Source organism: Symsagittifera roscoffensis, chromosome 4 (assembly GCF_963678635.1).
Source record: "Symsagittifera roscoffensis chromosome 4, txSymRosc1.1, whole genome shotgun sequence".
In the NCBI taxonomy this organism is placed as follows: domain Eukaryota; kingdom Metazoa; phylum Xenacoelomorpha; order Acoela; family Convolutidae; genus Symsagittifera; species Symsagittifera roscoffensis.
In genome coordinates, this window is record NC_087065.1 from 16194021 (window position 1) to 16208954 (window position 14934).

General features: G+C 35.5%; 1 protein-coding gene across 2 annotated transcripts in view; it reads left to right on the forward strand.

The window, feature by feature from the left end:
- Window positions 1-14934, forward strand: part of LOC134843627 (serine/threonine-protein phosphatase 6 regulatory ankyrin repeat subunit A-like) — a 39822-nt gene that overhangs the window by 14288 nt on the left and 10600 nt on the right. Inside the window, exons 10-17 of one of the 2 annotated variants that reach the window (XM_063859809.1) lie at window positions 4711-4793; window positions 5597-5617; window positions 6206-6269; window positions 12531-12740; window positions 13354-13465; window positions 13563-13637; window positions 14089-14296; window positions 14620-14825. In XM_063859809.1, coding sequence (XP_063715879.1) covers window positions 4711-4793; window positions 5597-5617; window positions 6206-6269; window positions 12531-12740; window positions 13354-13465; window positions 13563-13637; window positions 14089-14296; window positions 14620-14825 — 979 coding nt within the window. The remainder of the gene's footprint in view (window positions 1-4710; window positions 4794-5596; window positions 5618-6205; window positions 6270-12530; window positions 12741-13353; window positions 13466-13562; window positions 13638-14088; window positions 14297-14619; window positions 14826-14934) is intronic. The other variant, XM_063859810.1, reaches the window with a different exon arrangement.

Genomic DNA, 14934 nt, shown 5'->3' on the forward strand with positions numbered 1-14934 from the left:
TCTCCCTAGTGTTTGCAAATAAATCGCAGCTTCGCCTCTGTCTTTAAAATTGAACTCGCAAAAAAAGTGCTGATTGGTGGTTTTTGCTACAATCACGATCTGTAGCAGTGTGGTCGACTTATTTGTGGACGGAATAAAAATTGACATTATTTACTTTTTAAATCATTTGAAACTTTTTTCAGATGAAAGTTTTTTCACATCACTGTTTTTATCCATGGTTAATTGGAAAATTGAAGGAATCTATCTATCTATCTATTATTTAATTGGCGTTTCACGTGACACATGTTTAAGAAGTCCATATGTTGACATGTTTAAGAAGTCCCTACTTTTGCATGTTTAAGTTTTTTCAACGTATTATTTTTTGCATATTTAACGAAAATATTTTTGCACGTTTAAGCTATACCGTAGGTTAAAATGCTTTAGAAATTTCATTTGGCTCATGTTTAAGTCTGTTAAAAGGCCGAAAAATTGCAAGATTTGAAAGTTTTGTGTATACAAACGTTCTAAACATTCCTATATTTTGGGGTGCTGTTCAGTACATTTATGGGTTGCAAATCTGTCGTTCAAGTATGACTGCTCAAATCCTTATATCGTTCGAGATATGGCGCTTTTATGATTTTTAATTTTTTTTCCAAAAAACCTAGAAAGAAAAAACCCAACCGAACTTGAATTTTGAACCCTATAGTGGGGTGCTATCAGGGTATATTCAGGGGTTGCAAATCTGGCGTCCAAGTATGACTGCTCAAATCCTTTTATTTTTCGAGATATGGCGTTTTTATGTTTTTTTTAGTTCTTTTTCAGAAAACTTAGATATTAAAAAATTAACCGAACTTCAATTTCTCAACCCTATAGTGGGGTGGTGTCAAGGTACATTCAGAAGTTGCAAATCTGGAGTCCAACTATGACTGCTCAAATCCTTTTGGTTTTCGAGATATGGCATTTTTAATGATTTTTTCATGTTTTTTTTTCAAAAAAATTTAGATATAAAAAAAATTATGCGAACATTAATTTCTCAACCCTATAATGGGGTGCTTTCAGGGTAAAATCAGAGCTGGCAAATCTGGAATCCCGGTATGACTGCTCAAATCCTTTTGGTGTTCGAGAAATAGCGTTTTCTATGATTTTTTCATTTTTTTGATCAAAAACAGATGATAAAAAAAAGATAACCGAACTTCAATTTCTCAACTCTATCGTGGGATGCTGTCAAGTTACATTCAGGGGTTGCAAATCTGGAGTCCAAGGATAGCTGCTCAAATCCTTTTGGTTCTCGAGAAATGGTATTTTTGTGATTTTTTTTTAAAATCTTAGATATAAAAAAAAATCAACCGAACTTCAAATTCTCAACCTTATAGTGGGGTGCTGTCAGGATACAATCAGGGGTTGCAATTTTGGAGTCCCGGTATGACTGCTAAAATTCTTTTGATTTTCGAGAAATAGCGTTTTCATTGATTTTTTTTATTTTCTTGTTCAAAAAGCTTAGATAAAAAAAAAATTAAACGAACTTCAGTTTCTCAACAATATAGTGGAGTGCTTTCAGGGTACAATCAGAGGTTGAAAATCTGGAGTCCAAGTATGACTGCTCAAATCATTTTGGTTTTCAAGATGTGGCGTTTTTTATAATTTTTTTTAAAAAAATTTAGATATAAAAAAACTTAGATACAAAAAACTAGAACTTCATTTTCTCAACCCTATAGTGGGATGCTTTCAGTTTATATTCAGGCGCTGCAAATCTTGCGTTCAATTGTGACTGCTCAAATTCTTTTTGTTTTCGAGAAATTGCGTTTTTTGTGATTTTTTAGTTTTTTTTCCAAGATATTAAAAAACTAACCGAACCTGAATTTCCCCACTTTATAGTGGGGTGCTATCAAGGTAAATTCGGGGTTTGAAAATCTGGCGTCCAAGTTTGACTGCTCAAATTCATTTGGTTTTCGAGAAATGGCGTTTTTTTATGATTTTTTCATTTGTTTTTTCAAAAAAACTTAGGTGTAAAGAAATATAACCGAGCTTCAATTTCTCAACCTTATAGTGTGTTGCTGTCAGGGTAAAGTCGGGGGTTGCAAATCTGGATTCCAAGTATGACTGCTGAAATCCTTTTATTTTTCTAGACATTTGTTTCGTCTGTTTTCTGAAGACTTGGTTTTGTAGGACCGGAGGTACGATTGACGCGCTAGTCTTTTTCGAACGATGAATACTTTTAGGAGCGAGTACAGTTATTTAGGTTTTATCCATTTTTTTGTTGAAAACTACAATAAAATTGGTTAGATACACAACAGAGAAAAACCAAGCTGATAGAACTTCGTTCAGCAAATGTGATGAAAGGTTTAATTCTTTTTATTTTTATATCGTCTAGTTGAGTTACTTTATTTATTTTGCTAAGGAAACGCTTAAGTTTGACTTTTCGCTTAAGTTTTACTTTAGATTTCATTTAACAAGGGAAAATTCAACCATCGAGCAGCAATTGTGTACAGGTCAAGAAAAACAAGAAGGACTTTTAGTTTTGTACGTGGATTTTAGTTTCTAAATTTACCAGCGGAATAAAAGAAATGTATATTTTTCGAGTTTTCTCAAACTATTTTATTTCAACCCAAAAGCTGTCAACAAGTACTTATTCTTGACATTCGAAGTGCTTAAGGTCCGGGTCGAATATGGCTCCAGAAGTCAGGGTTTGATTTCGGTAGTACCAGCTTTTTTTTCGAAGTCGATTTAAGTGCAACTTCGTCTTTGTGTTTCATCACTCTTTTGACAATTCTTTCCGAAATCAGAAAGTAAGCGACAATACTGATCATTAAGATAAGTGTCGTTGGACAAAGTGGAAACACATATTTAGGCCGTGTAGTTTTCTCACGAAAAAAAAAATTGATCACGCTAAAGTTTGAGTTTTTTGAGGTTCATTTTTAATTCAGTGCAAATGTTGGTTGATTTTAAAGAGTAATGCAAGCGGTTTATCTTCACTGTTTGGTTTTTCGCGATTTGACTTTGAATATTTTTTCATTTCCCTTGCTTACCCTTGACAGTTTGCGAAGCATAGTTTATTTGTACGAACCTTTTTTTTCTAACTTAACATGCAAATAAAAATGTCCATTCAAGTGTTAACCAATTTGGTGACTTTTTGCTGTAATCACGAACTGTAGGAATGAAAATTTCGTAACATCTATTCTAAGCTTTGTGCGGCTATTGTTTGTGATCTTTTAAGCGTCCGTAGCTGAGTGGTCAATGCGTGAGACTCATAATCTTTAGGTTATAGATCGAATCTGAGGCGTATCCGAATTTTCACTTATTCGAGGCTTATTTCTACGTTTTCTTTTTGCATTTTGTAGATCTGCGTTGTTGTTGTGTTCTCGCTAGTGTTTGCAAATCGCAGCTTCGCTCTGTGTTAAGAATCTAACTCGCGCATAAAATTGCGCATTTAGTGGTTCTTCTGCTATAATCACGATCTGTGGCAGTGGACTTACTTGTGGCTTTTGTTTGCCGTATGTCAAGTGTCTGTGGCTGAGAGGGAAAGACGTGAGATTCCTAGGCTAATTGTCGGAAGTTCAACGCGGCACTTGCGCTAGTTTTTTTTTGTATTGGCAGTTTTTTTTATTATCATTATTGATGTCTAATTTTATCAAATTTTCAGTTGTGCAGATACGAGAACGTGAGACTCAAAATCTCCGTCGCAGGATTGAATCCGAGGCATAGCAAAAGTTATACTAATTCGAGGCTGTTTTTTATCTCTTCTTTTATCACTTTTATAGCTGTTTTTTCGCTTGTTTTTTTTTGTCGCTCAGGCTCTAAAGCCGCGAATTTACACATGCTTTAAGCAATTTTTACTATAATTGGAGATTGATAGGTATCAACGAACGAAGTAAAAACACTCACTTCGTTCCTGTTGCTCAATCCAGATTCTTTTTTTAAAAGGAACCAAGTTACGCTCTCCGTCAACGAATATTCTCGAAAAGTTAAGATTGACTCTTCGTTTTGAAATTTGATCTTAATTAGAAAATTTTCCAGCTAAATAAAAAATTGTATTCATTCGAATTGGGTTAGTTTTATCACAAAGTGTCAATCATAAAACGTGTGCAACCTCGAAGAGCTATAAAGTATTTACTCTAGCGATCAGCGTAGAGTATTATTACGAACCATCTTTTTTTCTAACCTAACTCACAAATATAAAAGAGTTCATTAAGAGTGTTCACTTGTTTGGAAATTCTATTGTAGCATTGGAAATTGCCCAGCGTCTGTTCTGCTTTTGTTTGGCTAGAGTTTGTTTATTATTAAATGTTCGTGGCTGAGTGCTTAGTGTGTAAGACTCTGAATCTCTAGGGCGCAGGTTCGAATCCGAGATGTAGCCGAATTTTTACTAATTCGAGGCATATTTCTTATTGCACTTTATAGAGGTGCCTTTTGTCGTGTTCTTGCTAGTGTTTGCGAAGCCAAGCTTCGTCTCTCTGTACATTTTTTAAGTTATCGTGTCCTTTTGTCGTGTTCTTGCTAGTGTTTGCGAAGCCAAGCTTCGTCTCTATGTACATTTTTTTAAATTATCTGTTGGTTATTTTTGTCGAAATATTTTTGTCCTTAGTTGTTTTTTTTTGCCGTCTATCCTCAAGGTATCTTAATTTTTCTCTGTTATAGTTATCTGATTACATAAAAAGTTTGAATTACATTGCCGTATTTTCTCACAAACGGTTTCTTCTTTTTTGTCAATAAAGGTTGGATGACTTGTTTCAGCGCGGGTCAAAATGGAATGTCTGCAATGCACATGGCAGCTAGCAAAGGAAGAGTAGACTGCTGCAAGCTCCTTCTATCAAAAGGTAACCGAACACTGATCCATAGATTAAAATAGCAGAGCAGACCACTGTAGAAGTCATTTAGTTTTAGCGGATAAAATATGAAGAATTTTTATCTCAAAATATCAGAAATTACAGAAAACAAATTTTTTCAATAATTAGAAAGCAAAAATAGTATTGCATTTCCGATAGTCAAGTGTAGATTCGCTAAGGGTTTTGTGGCGATTTGACTGAAGTTTAGAAAATAAAGTTCAGTGCATTTGTGTATTTGGTGAGAGAAGTTGAATCGAGATCTGCGCCTGCAATCTAACGATTAAAATTTTGTGAAAAGTTAACAAAATGTTTATGAACAGAAGTGTTAAAACGACACCAAGTAAATTTTACTATTTTTTGCGGCACGCTGAGACAAGGCCAGGAGCGAATAACGGTTGTTACGAAAAGAGTGTCTAAATAAACACGATGCTGATGATGAAGTTTTTTTTTAAAAAAAAAGTGAAGTTTGTTAGGTTAAAGTTAGCGCTTTGCTGAAATTAGCGGCACCAAAAGTTCGAAAATTCTTTAAAAGTCTTTAATTCTTAAAATTCATTTTGCAAAGATAACCCCCGTGTTTTCAGTTTAAGCTATTATTAAAGTTCCTAGCTAATTGTTAGTCCCTGGCCTTATTCATAAAAAGCGATACAATTTTTTTTTAAATTCGAAGCTAACTAGGTCGACATTTTTTGTTCTACTTGCACAACTAGCAATTCCTGTTTCTTTCTGTATTTATTTTAACAACTTCCGTGAGGAGCAATAAGCTGCTATTACATTTGTTTGTTTTACTCTTTTAGCCCTTATCGACACTAGAATGGGTGAGTAACGAACCTTCTGTTCTTTCATAATATGCTACTAATAGGCTATTAATTCATGCACATTATTCTCTCTTCTGGTTTCTGATCTGGTTGCAGTGAAGTCGCCGCAACATTGAATTCGATATGTAATCGAAGCATTTCAGCCAAAGCATCAATTTATTTAGAAAATTTTCTAATAAATTTCAAATAACTTTTTCGAAATAATTTTGGCTGAATTGTACCAATTGAAGGCTGTCCAAAATGCCTGGAATCGGAATGAAAATGTGTTGTTTTGGCTCTTGTAAGAAGAATTGTATGTCAATCATGAATCCACTCGTGTTTTCAACTCGGCTTGGCTGTTTGATTTTCAGTTGCTGTGTCTAGGTTCTCTATCATTTTCAATTTTAGCAACTAAAGCAACATGATAGAAATATCTTTATGATAAATGCGCTGTGTTAGATAATTTGGGTTTGATGTAGAAAACAATATTGATGTGTTTGAATCTTCTTTGAATAAAATCAAGAATTTTTCTCGCATTCTGTTAAATATTATGCTTTCAGTTTGTGCAACTTTGTGGTTTTTAAATATTAGCTGATCTTCTTTGTTTAGACTTCGAAGTTGACACAGAGGATGGCGAGGGTAGAACTTGTCTTCATTTAGCAGCTTTAAGTGGGTAAGATGAATGAGATCTCATGTCATTTTCTGGAAATATTAAAATGTTGCTAGGGATTTTAGCAGACCGGTTTTTAGCAGACTCAGAACAATTATAAAGTCAGAAGGCTAACTTCAAACGCGGCATTCTTTGTATTGCCGCTAATTTAGACTGTTGTGTTTTTTAAGGTGATAGTTTTGTTGACAAATCGTGAAATAATTGTCTTAATTGGGGAAGCGTGACCCCAGACAGCGTCTTTTTGAGTCTGTCAATCAATCATGCATCACTTTATTACGCTGGTCTGCTGAAAGACTCAATTTTTACTTTTAATGCTACAAGATTGGGCTGCTAAACGATTAGTCTCCTATTAAAATGCAGCGGGTTTGTAATTTTCATTTTTGTACTAGTGTGATAGAGGGGTCCTAAGAAACTAAAAGTGGTTACGTACTGGTATTTAGACAACCGCGTATTCAGACTCGTCAGTAAGTAGACAAATACTGTATGAACCAATCAGAATCGAGACAAGGAAGAAATGAATAATTAATAATTATTTATTTCGTAAATTTGCTTTCCTATCTCGATTCTGATTGGTTAATATTGCTTACTGACGAGTATGAACAAGGAGCGGATAATAGTTGCTTTCAAAAAGGCAAAAAAGTTACTAAGAAGTTGCTCAAAATTGACTGGAAAAGTTGCTCAAAAAGTTGGTAAAAACTTGCAGAAAAACGTTAAATTTACAACGTTTTGTTACAGTAGCAGAACATAAGTTGGCGTACAGTTTTCTCCGTCATTGCTTGTCTGATATCTGTGTGAACATGTGTGTATGCGCTGAAGTTGCGCTCGACCTCAACCGCCACAATTGGTGCATGAGTGCTACCCACCCTCTGATCGACAGTCCATGACTTGATTATACTTCCATCAGGAATAACAGTTCCATTTTCAAGAGTCGCTCAAAAGTATCAACTCGTTGAATCCTGTATTCTTTTCAATACTTGATTGAAGTTTCTCCTTTCCCAGACCGTGTGTCAACTGACTCTGTATATTTCGGAACAATTGAACTCCTTCGCTAAGCGCAAGTCTTCCCTACATTTTCTCTAAAGCTCCAACGAGGAATTCATAGTTGACTGATATACAAGCAAGTTGTGCCTCAAGTTCCGGTCGCTGGTTCTGTAGAATATCTTTCACTGAGACCACGGCTGCCGAGTCATTTGGCAGCAGCTCAAAAATCTCTACCAGAACTTCCATATTTTTTGCATAGTAAGCAACTGCCTCCAGCCATGTCCCCCATCTAGTGATAGTGGGCCTAGGTGGTAAAGACAAAGTTGGGGCAAAACTTTGGAAAATTCGGATATGCTTTGGCGACTTCCGGAAAACTTTCTTCGAAAGAGCAACAAATTGATCGGCAAGCTTGAATTTTCGGCGTACTTGGTCGGCCACGTTATGTAGAGCATGTGCTAAACAAGTAGCATGTAGAAGCCTGGGAAACATTCCTTTCAAAACTGCATTGTATGCTTTTTTCATATAAGACGCACCGTCAGTAATAAATAACAAAAACCGGTCGTAAGGTAACTGGGGAAGCACCAACAAAAAAGAATCAATGAGAGCCTGCGATCTAGTCGAATGGTTGGTCGAGTCGAGAAAAACAACGTTCAAAAGATAATGTTCTGAGTTTTTCCCGTCTAAGGTACCCACAACAACATTGGCTACACATCGATTCTGCGCGTCAGTTGTTTCATCAATGCTTGCTCACAGGTTCTTGTCCATAAGTTTTTCTTTCAAAGAATCAAACTTGGCCTTATAAATATCACCAAGATAGTTCTTCCGCAAAGTCGACTCATCGGGGGTTGACTTTTTCGTATACTTGAACAAGAAGTCTCTCCAAGCTGGGTTACTCAGTTTTTTGAAAGGAATATTGGCACTTACGAAAGCTGAGCACAGATCGGACGTGTACTCGTCCTTTCCGGGAATAGCTGTTAACAGTGTCTGTTTTTGAGTCTTCGGCTGGGCTTTTTTCTGTAGATGTTTACCGCTGGACAAGTGTTGTAATACGTGAGAACGTAAATCGAATGATACCCTCACTTCGCACAATTGACAGAACAATAGTTTTCCGTCCGCTTTTAACTCCGGAAACTCAGTGGCAAAGTGCTTTGCCCGAACTGTCTCTGAAAGCTTTCCTTTCGGCATTCCAGAAAAGTCTGAAAAGAAACAAGAATCGAGACAGAGCAACGTGATTGTGAACGTGAGAAAACAAGTTACAGTGCACAGTAAAAGTTGTGTGAACAAAGTACTTCAACAAACAAAACGAAGCACGGATGGCTGAGCTGCCATTGGATAATTAATATTCGCCAGCTGCAGCGCATCTGTGTTCGTTGAATCCGTTAATATGAGCTTCAAACAAAGAAAACTTCCGAAAAAGTTGCTATTGTGAAGTTTATTGGAAAATAGATAGTTATAGGGAAAAACAACAGAAAAGTTGGAAATAGTTGTTTTTAGTTGCTAAAACTATTATCCGCTCCCTGAGTATGAATACGCGGTTGTCTAAATACAGACTGCACTCCACTAACCGTATACCTTATGTAAATAAAGTGTCTCAAAACTTCAGTTTCTTGCTTTGGTACTTTCAACTTAGTTTTGAAGTAAGTTAGCGCAAATGAGGCAGGTTAATTACGCTTGAGAACAGTTTTGAAACGACTGACCGGCGCATATTGATTAAGTTATTTACTGTATTTGCTTAAAATTAGAGTGATTTGAGACACCTCTCTCATTGGTTTCTGGAGGGTTCCATCTATCACACTTGCACACTTAACAGTTAATGGGGGCGTTCAACAGTGTCGAAGTACAACAGTGCCGAAAAAGGCGGGACAATTTCAGAACAATTTAAACGCATTTTCTTACATTTTCTAATGAGCAGGAAATTACTGACGCTAATTAACAAAGAAAATTGCTCCAATTTTGGTGCCAAAATGTCTGCAACTGCACATTAAACAATTATTTTGACGCCAAAACGTCTAATTGCAAATTTTCGCGCTCAAAATCTTAAACTGGCACTTGAGATTTTAAACGTTCGCCGTTTAGTTTTTGATTGCCGCACTTAGGGGACCGACCTTTTACCAGACCGACCGCTTACCAGAAAAGTTAAAACATAGACCAGACCAGTAAACAAATTTGATTGACAGGTGTAATGGCGCCGCTAAGTCTGCGTTTTATTACAATTATCCCCCACTGATCTCACACTTTCTTTTCAAAACTGTTTGTTTTAACTACTTTGTTCTTTTCGATCTGAAATAATTTTGAAATGAATTTTACCAAAGTAAGGGGGTCAAAATGGAGGCGAAAATTTAATCTGCCAAGACTTCTTATTTATAAAAAATAGGAAAAAAAGTCGACTCAATTTTATCGATGTTTTAATGAAAGTTGTGGGTCGAGACTTTCCTTAGAATTAGAACGAAATGTTATTATAAACCCGCCGTCCAGTCACAACCACTTACAACATTTTGAAGAGATAGCGGACCGAAATTTTCGGGAAAAAAATTAAAGAAAAACTTGAAAATGATCCAAGCCAGCTTAAAAAATCTCTATCAAGACGAGTTGCAAGAAATTTCGAATGACGAGAATAAGGAAAACTTTTTGCCCCCCACCCCCGATTTGAACAGTTCCGCCGATTTATGAGTAAAAAAAGTCCAAAATTATGCCGATTGTGCCAAAAAAATTTTACCGATGTAAAAATAGAGCCCCCCTGGACCCTGACAATGAGATAGAAACGGTTTCTCCTGCACCAAAAAAAAAACAAAATTTTGATTTTTTCTACCGACATTGGGCTTAAATTTTTGGCTTCATCGAAGAACATTTTGTCAGATGGAACTTTTCAGAGAGCCCTTTTATCAAGTTTGTTATATTTGGTTCATCTCAAGAGTGGAAAATTTCTGTTGTGTGGGCTTTCTTGGGTGAAAAAACTGAAGAAATTTTATCAGAAATTTTTTGGATTATTGCGATAAAAAATCCAATAATATTTTGGAATTCGATTTATGCCAGACAATATAGTTATTGATTATGAGACGGGAGTTATACCGGTGATTCAAAAAGTTTTCTTATGTTTCGAAACTTTGCGGTTGCTGGTTTCATTTTTCTCAGTGCGTTCTTAGAAAAATTTGGGCAAAAATTTTGCCCAAAATGTAATTGAAAATTTGGGCAACATTTTTGATTACATTTGGAATTTTTGGGTTTTTAGCCCAATTTCGATGGAGATTTGGAACTTTTTCGACCGAAGCCTTGAGATTAGAACAACAAATGTGTGCGAGAGCTGGAACGCAGGCTTGCACAAATCTGTAGGGACTTGTCGACTCAATTTTTGGAAAGTTTTAAGAAAATTATATTGCGAAGAGATGAGTTCGCATTTTCAATTAAGACGTGCCAACCGAGGAGATTGCCCCCCACTTGAAAAAAAGAAAATTCCGAGAACTGGATCGGAAAATTTTGAGATGGAAATTTTTGTATCTCGGGGAAAATATATCCGAGTACGAATATTGGGATGGAATAACGCTTATTTGTCGTCGAACTCTTTGAAACTTTCGTTTATTCAGGACTTTAAACCCTTTGTTTTGTTTACACCGAAGACTTTATTATTTATGTATGTGTATTTATTTCATTTATTTATTTTCATTTATTCATATTATGGGTCTGTTTGTTTGGTTATTTGTTCATATATATTTTTTCATGTCTATTTAATTATTTGTACATTTCACTTTTGCTTTTATTTATTTATATATTTATTTATATATGTATTCATTTATGTATTTATTTATTTATTTATGTATTGATTTTTTTTTTTTGTTGCTTATTTATTTATCAGGTGTGTTTTGTTTATTTGTTGATATTTATTTCTATATTTATTTAATTCATTTACTTTCATTTATTTATATTATGGGTCTGTTTGTTTGGTTATTTGTTCATGAGATATATATTTTTTCATGTTAATTTAATTATTTGTACATTTCAGTTTTGCGTTTATTTATTTATTTATTTATGTATGTATTTATTTATTTATGTATTGATTTATTTTTTTATTGTTTATTTATTTATCAGGTGTGTTTTGTTTATTCGTTGATATTTATTGCTATATTTATTTAATTATTTTCTTTCATTTAGTTTTGCTTTTATTTATTATTCATGTATGTATTTATTATTCATTTATTTATTTATGTTTATTTATTTTTGGTTTGTTCGTTCATTTGTTGGTTTGTTCGTTCATTTATTTATTTATTTAGTTAGCGTCTTTGTTGTTTGATTGTGAAATTTGATGTTTTACTTCTTAGCTATGTAGTTAAAAGCAAAAAATGATTTTCAATTTATTGTTCTGTTTAGGATATTTTCAGAAAGATCTGTATATCACCAATTAGCGTACAACGATTTGCAGGGAACGCTGCCAACGAGATTTGTCCACTTGCTTTTGGGTTGCAGCTACATCAAAAATGATTTTAAATTATTTATTTTAAAGATTTATCTATAGTTATATCTGTCCGGTAATTTATTTTCAAATTTGCTTTTGTATTTCTCAAAAAAGAATTTGTTGGAGCGTGGACTCAATAACGTAAAGCAAAATGTTAAATTTTATGTTACTTCTATTTTCAGTCATGTAATGGAGCCATTTCGACCCACGGGCATTGCAAATGATGACAACAGTTGCTATCTCAATTCTGTTCTTCAGCTTTTGTTGTCAAGTTGTTTGGTTTTTGCTTCAGTTTCTATGCCTTCGGTGTATTGCGCGTAGCGCCTATGTTGTAATATATCCATTATAATGTATTTATTGTGTTTTGTGTTCTTATTTATTTGAATAAAATAAAACGTTCTGATTGGTTGAACTTTTGGTCTGGTAAAAGGTCCTTCTGGTAAAAGGTCGGTCTGGTAAAAGACCTAGCCCCCCGCACTTAATATGTCAAAAAAATTTCAAATTTTCAGCACTGCTGAACAAAGTTTTCATTTTCGGCACTGTTGTACTTCGGCACTGTTGTACTGCCCCCGTTAATCCATTTAAATGTTCAAAAACACAAGAAAAACGAACTCTACCATTTATTCAGTTTCTTATGGCAGTTAGCAGTTACTTAAAAATGTCAGTTACTTAATCAATTCAAATGAAAATAAAAAAGCAATTTAACGAATTCAAGCTTTCAGGAGTGTTTGAGGTTTATTCACCTAAACATATTCCTTTTCAAGATAAAAGATTCTTTGTAGCAGAAAAAGGTTCTGAGTCTCAATAAAGATTCACAAAAATATTTCATCTTTTAGCAATGAAGTGTGTGTGGAATTGTTGATCAAAGCTGGCAGCGAGCTGAATGCATTTGACACCGCTGGACGCACAGCTCTTCACTATGCCTCCCATTTGCCTTCATTGCGAGCTGTTATCACTCTGTTGCAAGCAGGGGCATCAGTGAACACAGTAGATAAGAAGCAAGGAACGGCACTGCATTATGCTAGTCTGGCAGATGATAATGGGAGGTAAGACTTCATAGTAAAAAAAATAAACTGGAGATCAAAATAAACTTGATGCTTAAGCACCAAAGCAAGCTTTAAAAATAAATTCATCAAATCGTGAATTTGTTTTTAAAAGGTATAATCCGAGGATAGCAGCCCCTCGCCGGGCATTATTATACAAGCAGGCAGCAGGGAGTTTTCATTTTGCATGATATGAATGGATGTTCTGAGTATTAGGACATAAGCAGGAACTCACTCGCCTTATTTATCCACTCCAAAGTTTTGTGCTGTGGAAGTTGGCGTAACCTGATGATGTTGTTTGTAATGAATGATGGAGGAATAAATTTTTTGGTTAGTATTGTTTCTATATTGAAACTGAAATCTAATAACTAATAATACCCCCCCCCCCCCCCGGCCTGTCCTCCCACCACCGCTAAGTGAGACATGGCCCTCTGGTGGCTGAAACCTTTCCATTAATGCTTTGAAAACATTTCAGTCTTACTTGTTTCGAACTCAAGAATTATGATAGCACAGATTTTTATCTTCATAGAATAAAGCCGTCTTATGCTTTAAAAGCTAAATTTTTCTTGTATTTTCATGATCTATGTGAAAGTTTTGATGTGAAATTTTGTTCCAGTACAGTCGAATGTCTTCTGCAGAATGGAGCTACTGTATCTGCTTTCGATGATCAAGGATTCACGCCAATTCATTATGCAACCATGAGAGGACAGATTCCTACACTCAAACTAGTTAGTCTAGATTTTTTTTGTGAAGAGTACTTAAAGAACGACCTTTGAGCTTGAAACTTTTTGTACGAAGAGCCTAACTTAATGCTTTGTTTTGCAGCTTCTTCAGAAAACTCCTGAGCGCCTTATGTACAAACTGGATCAGGACAACTACATATCACCACTGCACTTAGCTGTAAGCAGACTGCTAAGAAAATGATATCGGCCCTTTTTTGCAACTTGCAAGTAGTAACACTTGAACATGGAAAGTCATGTTCGACTGACTAAACTAAGTACTGGATAAGGAGATTAGCGGCAAAATTGTGCGAGAAATCATCAAATAAAAAAATGCTAGACACATGTGCATGCAAAGAAATGTAAAGAAATAAGCATCCTTGAAAACATCGCACATTGAAAATTCAATCGACATACAGAAATTGATATTGAAAGTTGCTCAATAGTTATTTACACGTCAGTTAGTGTCCTTGTTGTTTTCTCAAAATGGGATTTGTTGTTTTATTTTAAGGAACAAGCATTTGGCGGAGCCTTCATCGTATTGATAGTTTTGTCCGAGTCTCCTTTTTGTTTAATTTAAAAGTATATTGTCGGTATTTCGGTAATTTAATTTTCTTTCTTGGACTTCGTAGGCATATCACGGCCACGATGAAGTGCTCTCGATGCTGTTGGAGTACTATGACAAGAATGTGAACGTGAGGGACCCAATGGGAAGGACTCCCCTCACTCTGGCTGCTCTGAGGGGCAACCTCAACTGCGTGGAGACGCTTCTCATCCAGGGAAATGCCACAGTGCTAACTTACGACTCAGTGTCTTGCAAAACTCCATATCATGCAGCAGGTTTGTAAGAGTTGAAAGGTCATCGAAGTTAATCATTTGAAGCCTCCAAACACAACTGAACACAAATATTTATTCGCAAACATCAAGTTTAAAGATAAAAATTTGATGCAGTAAAAGACAAATGTTGCCTCAGAAAATTGAACGTACAAATGACCGAATCAAAGGGTTTTAAAAATTGCAGGAATATGTATTACTGGTAGTGATGGAACTTACTACACTAGTGAAGCAGTGTGCTATAATGCGAGGCTTTTTTATTGTGCCATGAATTGTCATTAAGTTTTTGTTATTGAGCCTTACGTCAAAATTGCGTGCGTGTGTTACAGCCTCCAATGGCCATGCGAGTTGCCTGCGTCTGCTGATCAAGAATGCAGAGAGTCCCGCAGACGTGGACTGTGTGGACAAACTGGGCAGGACTCCACTCATGTACGTCACTGCCCAGGGACACCTGGAGTGCCTCAACATCCTCCTGAACAGTGCGGCCAATGTCAACGTAGTCGACCACAGGGGAAACAGTGCTCTGCATAGAGCTGTAAGTGAATACAGAGGGTGCGAGCGGTTAAGAGATATAATTTCTCGTTTGTGCTAATGGCTGTTGCTTCGAATAAAAATAAGCAGACTTAAAGTTCGTTTCGATTTTG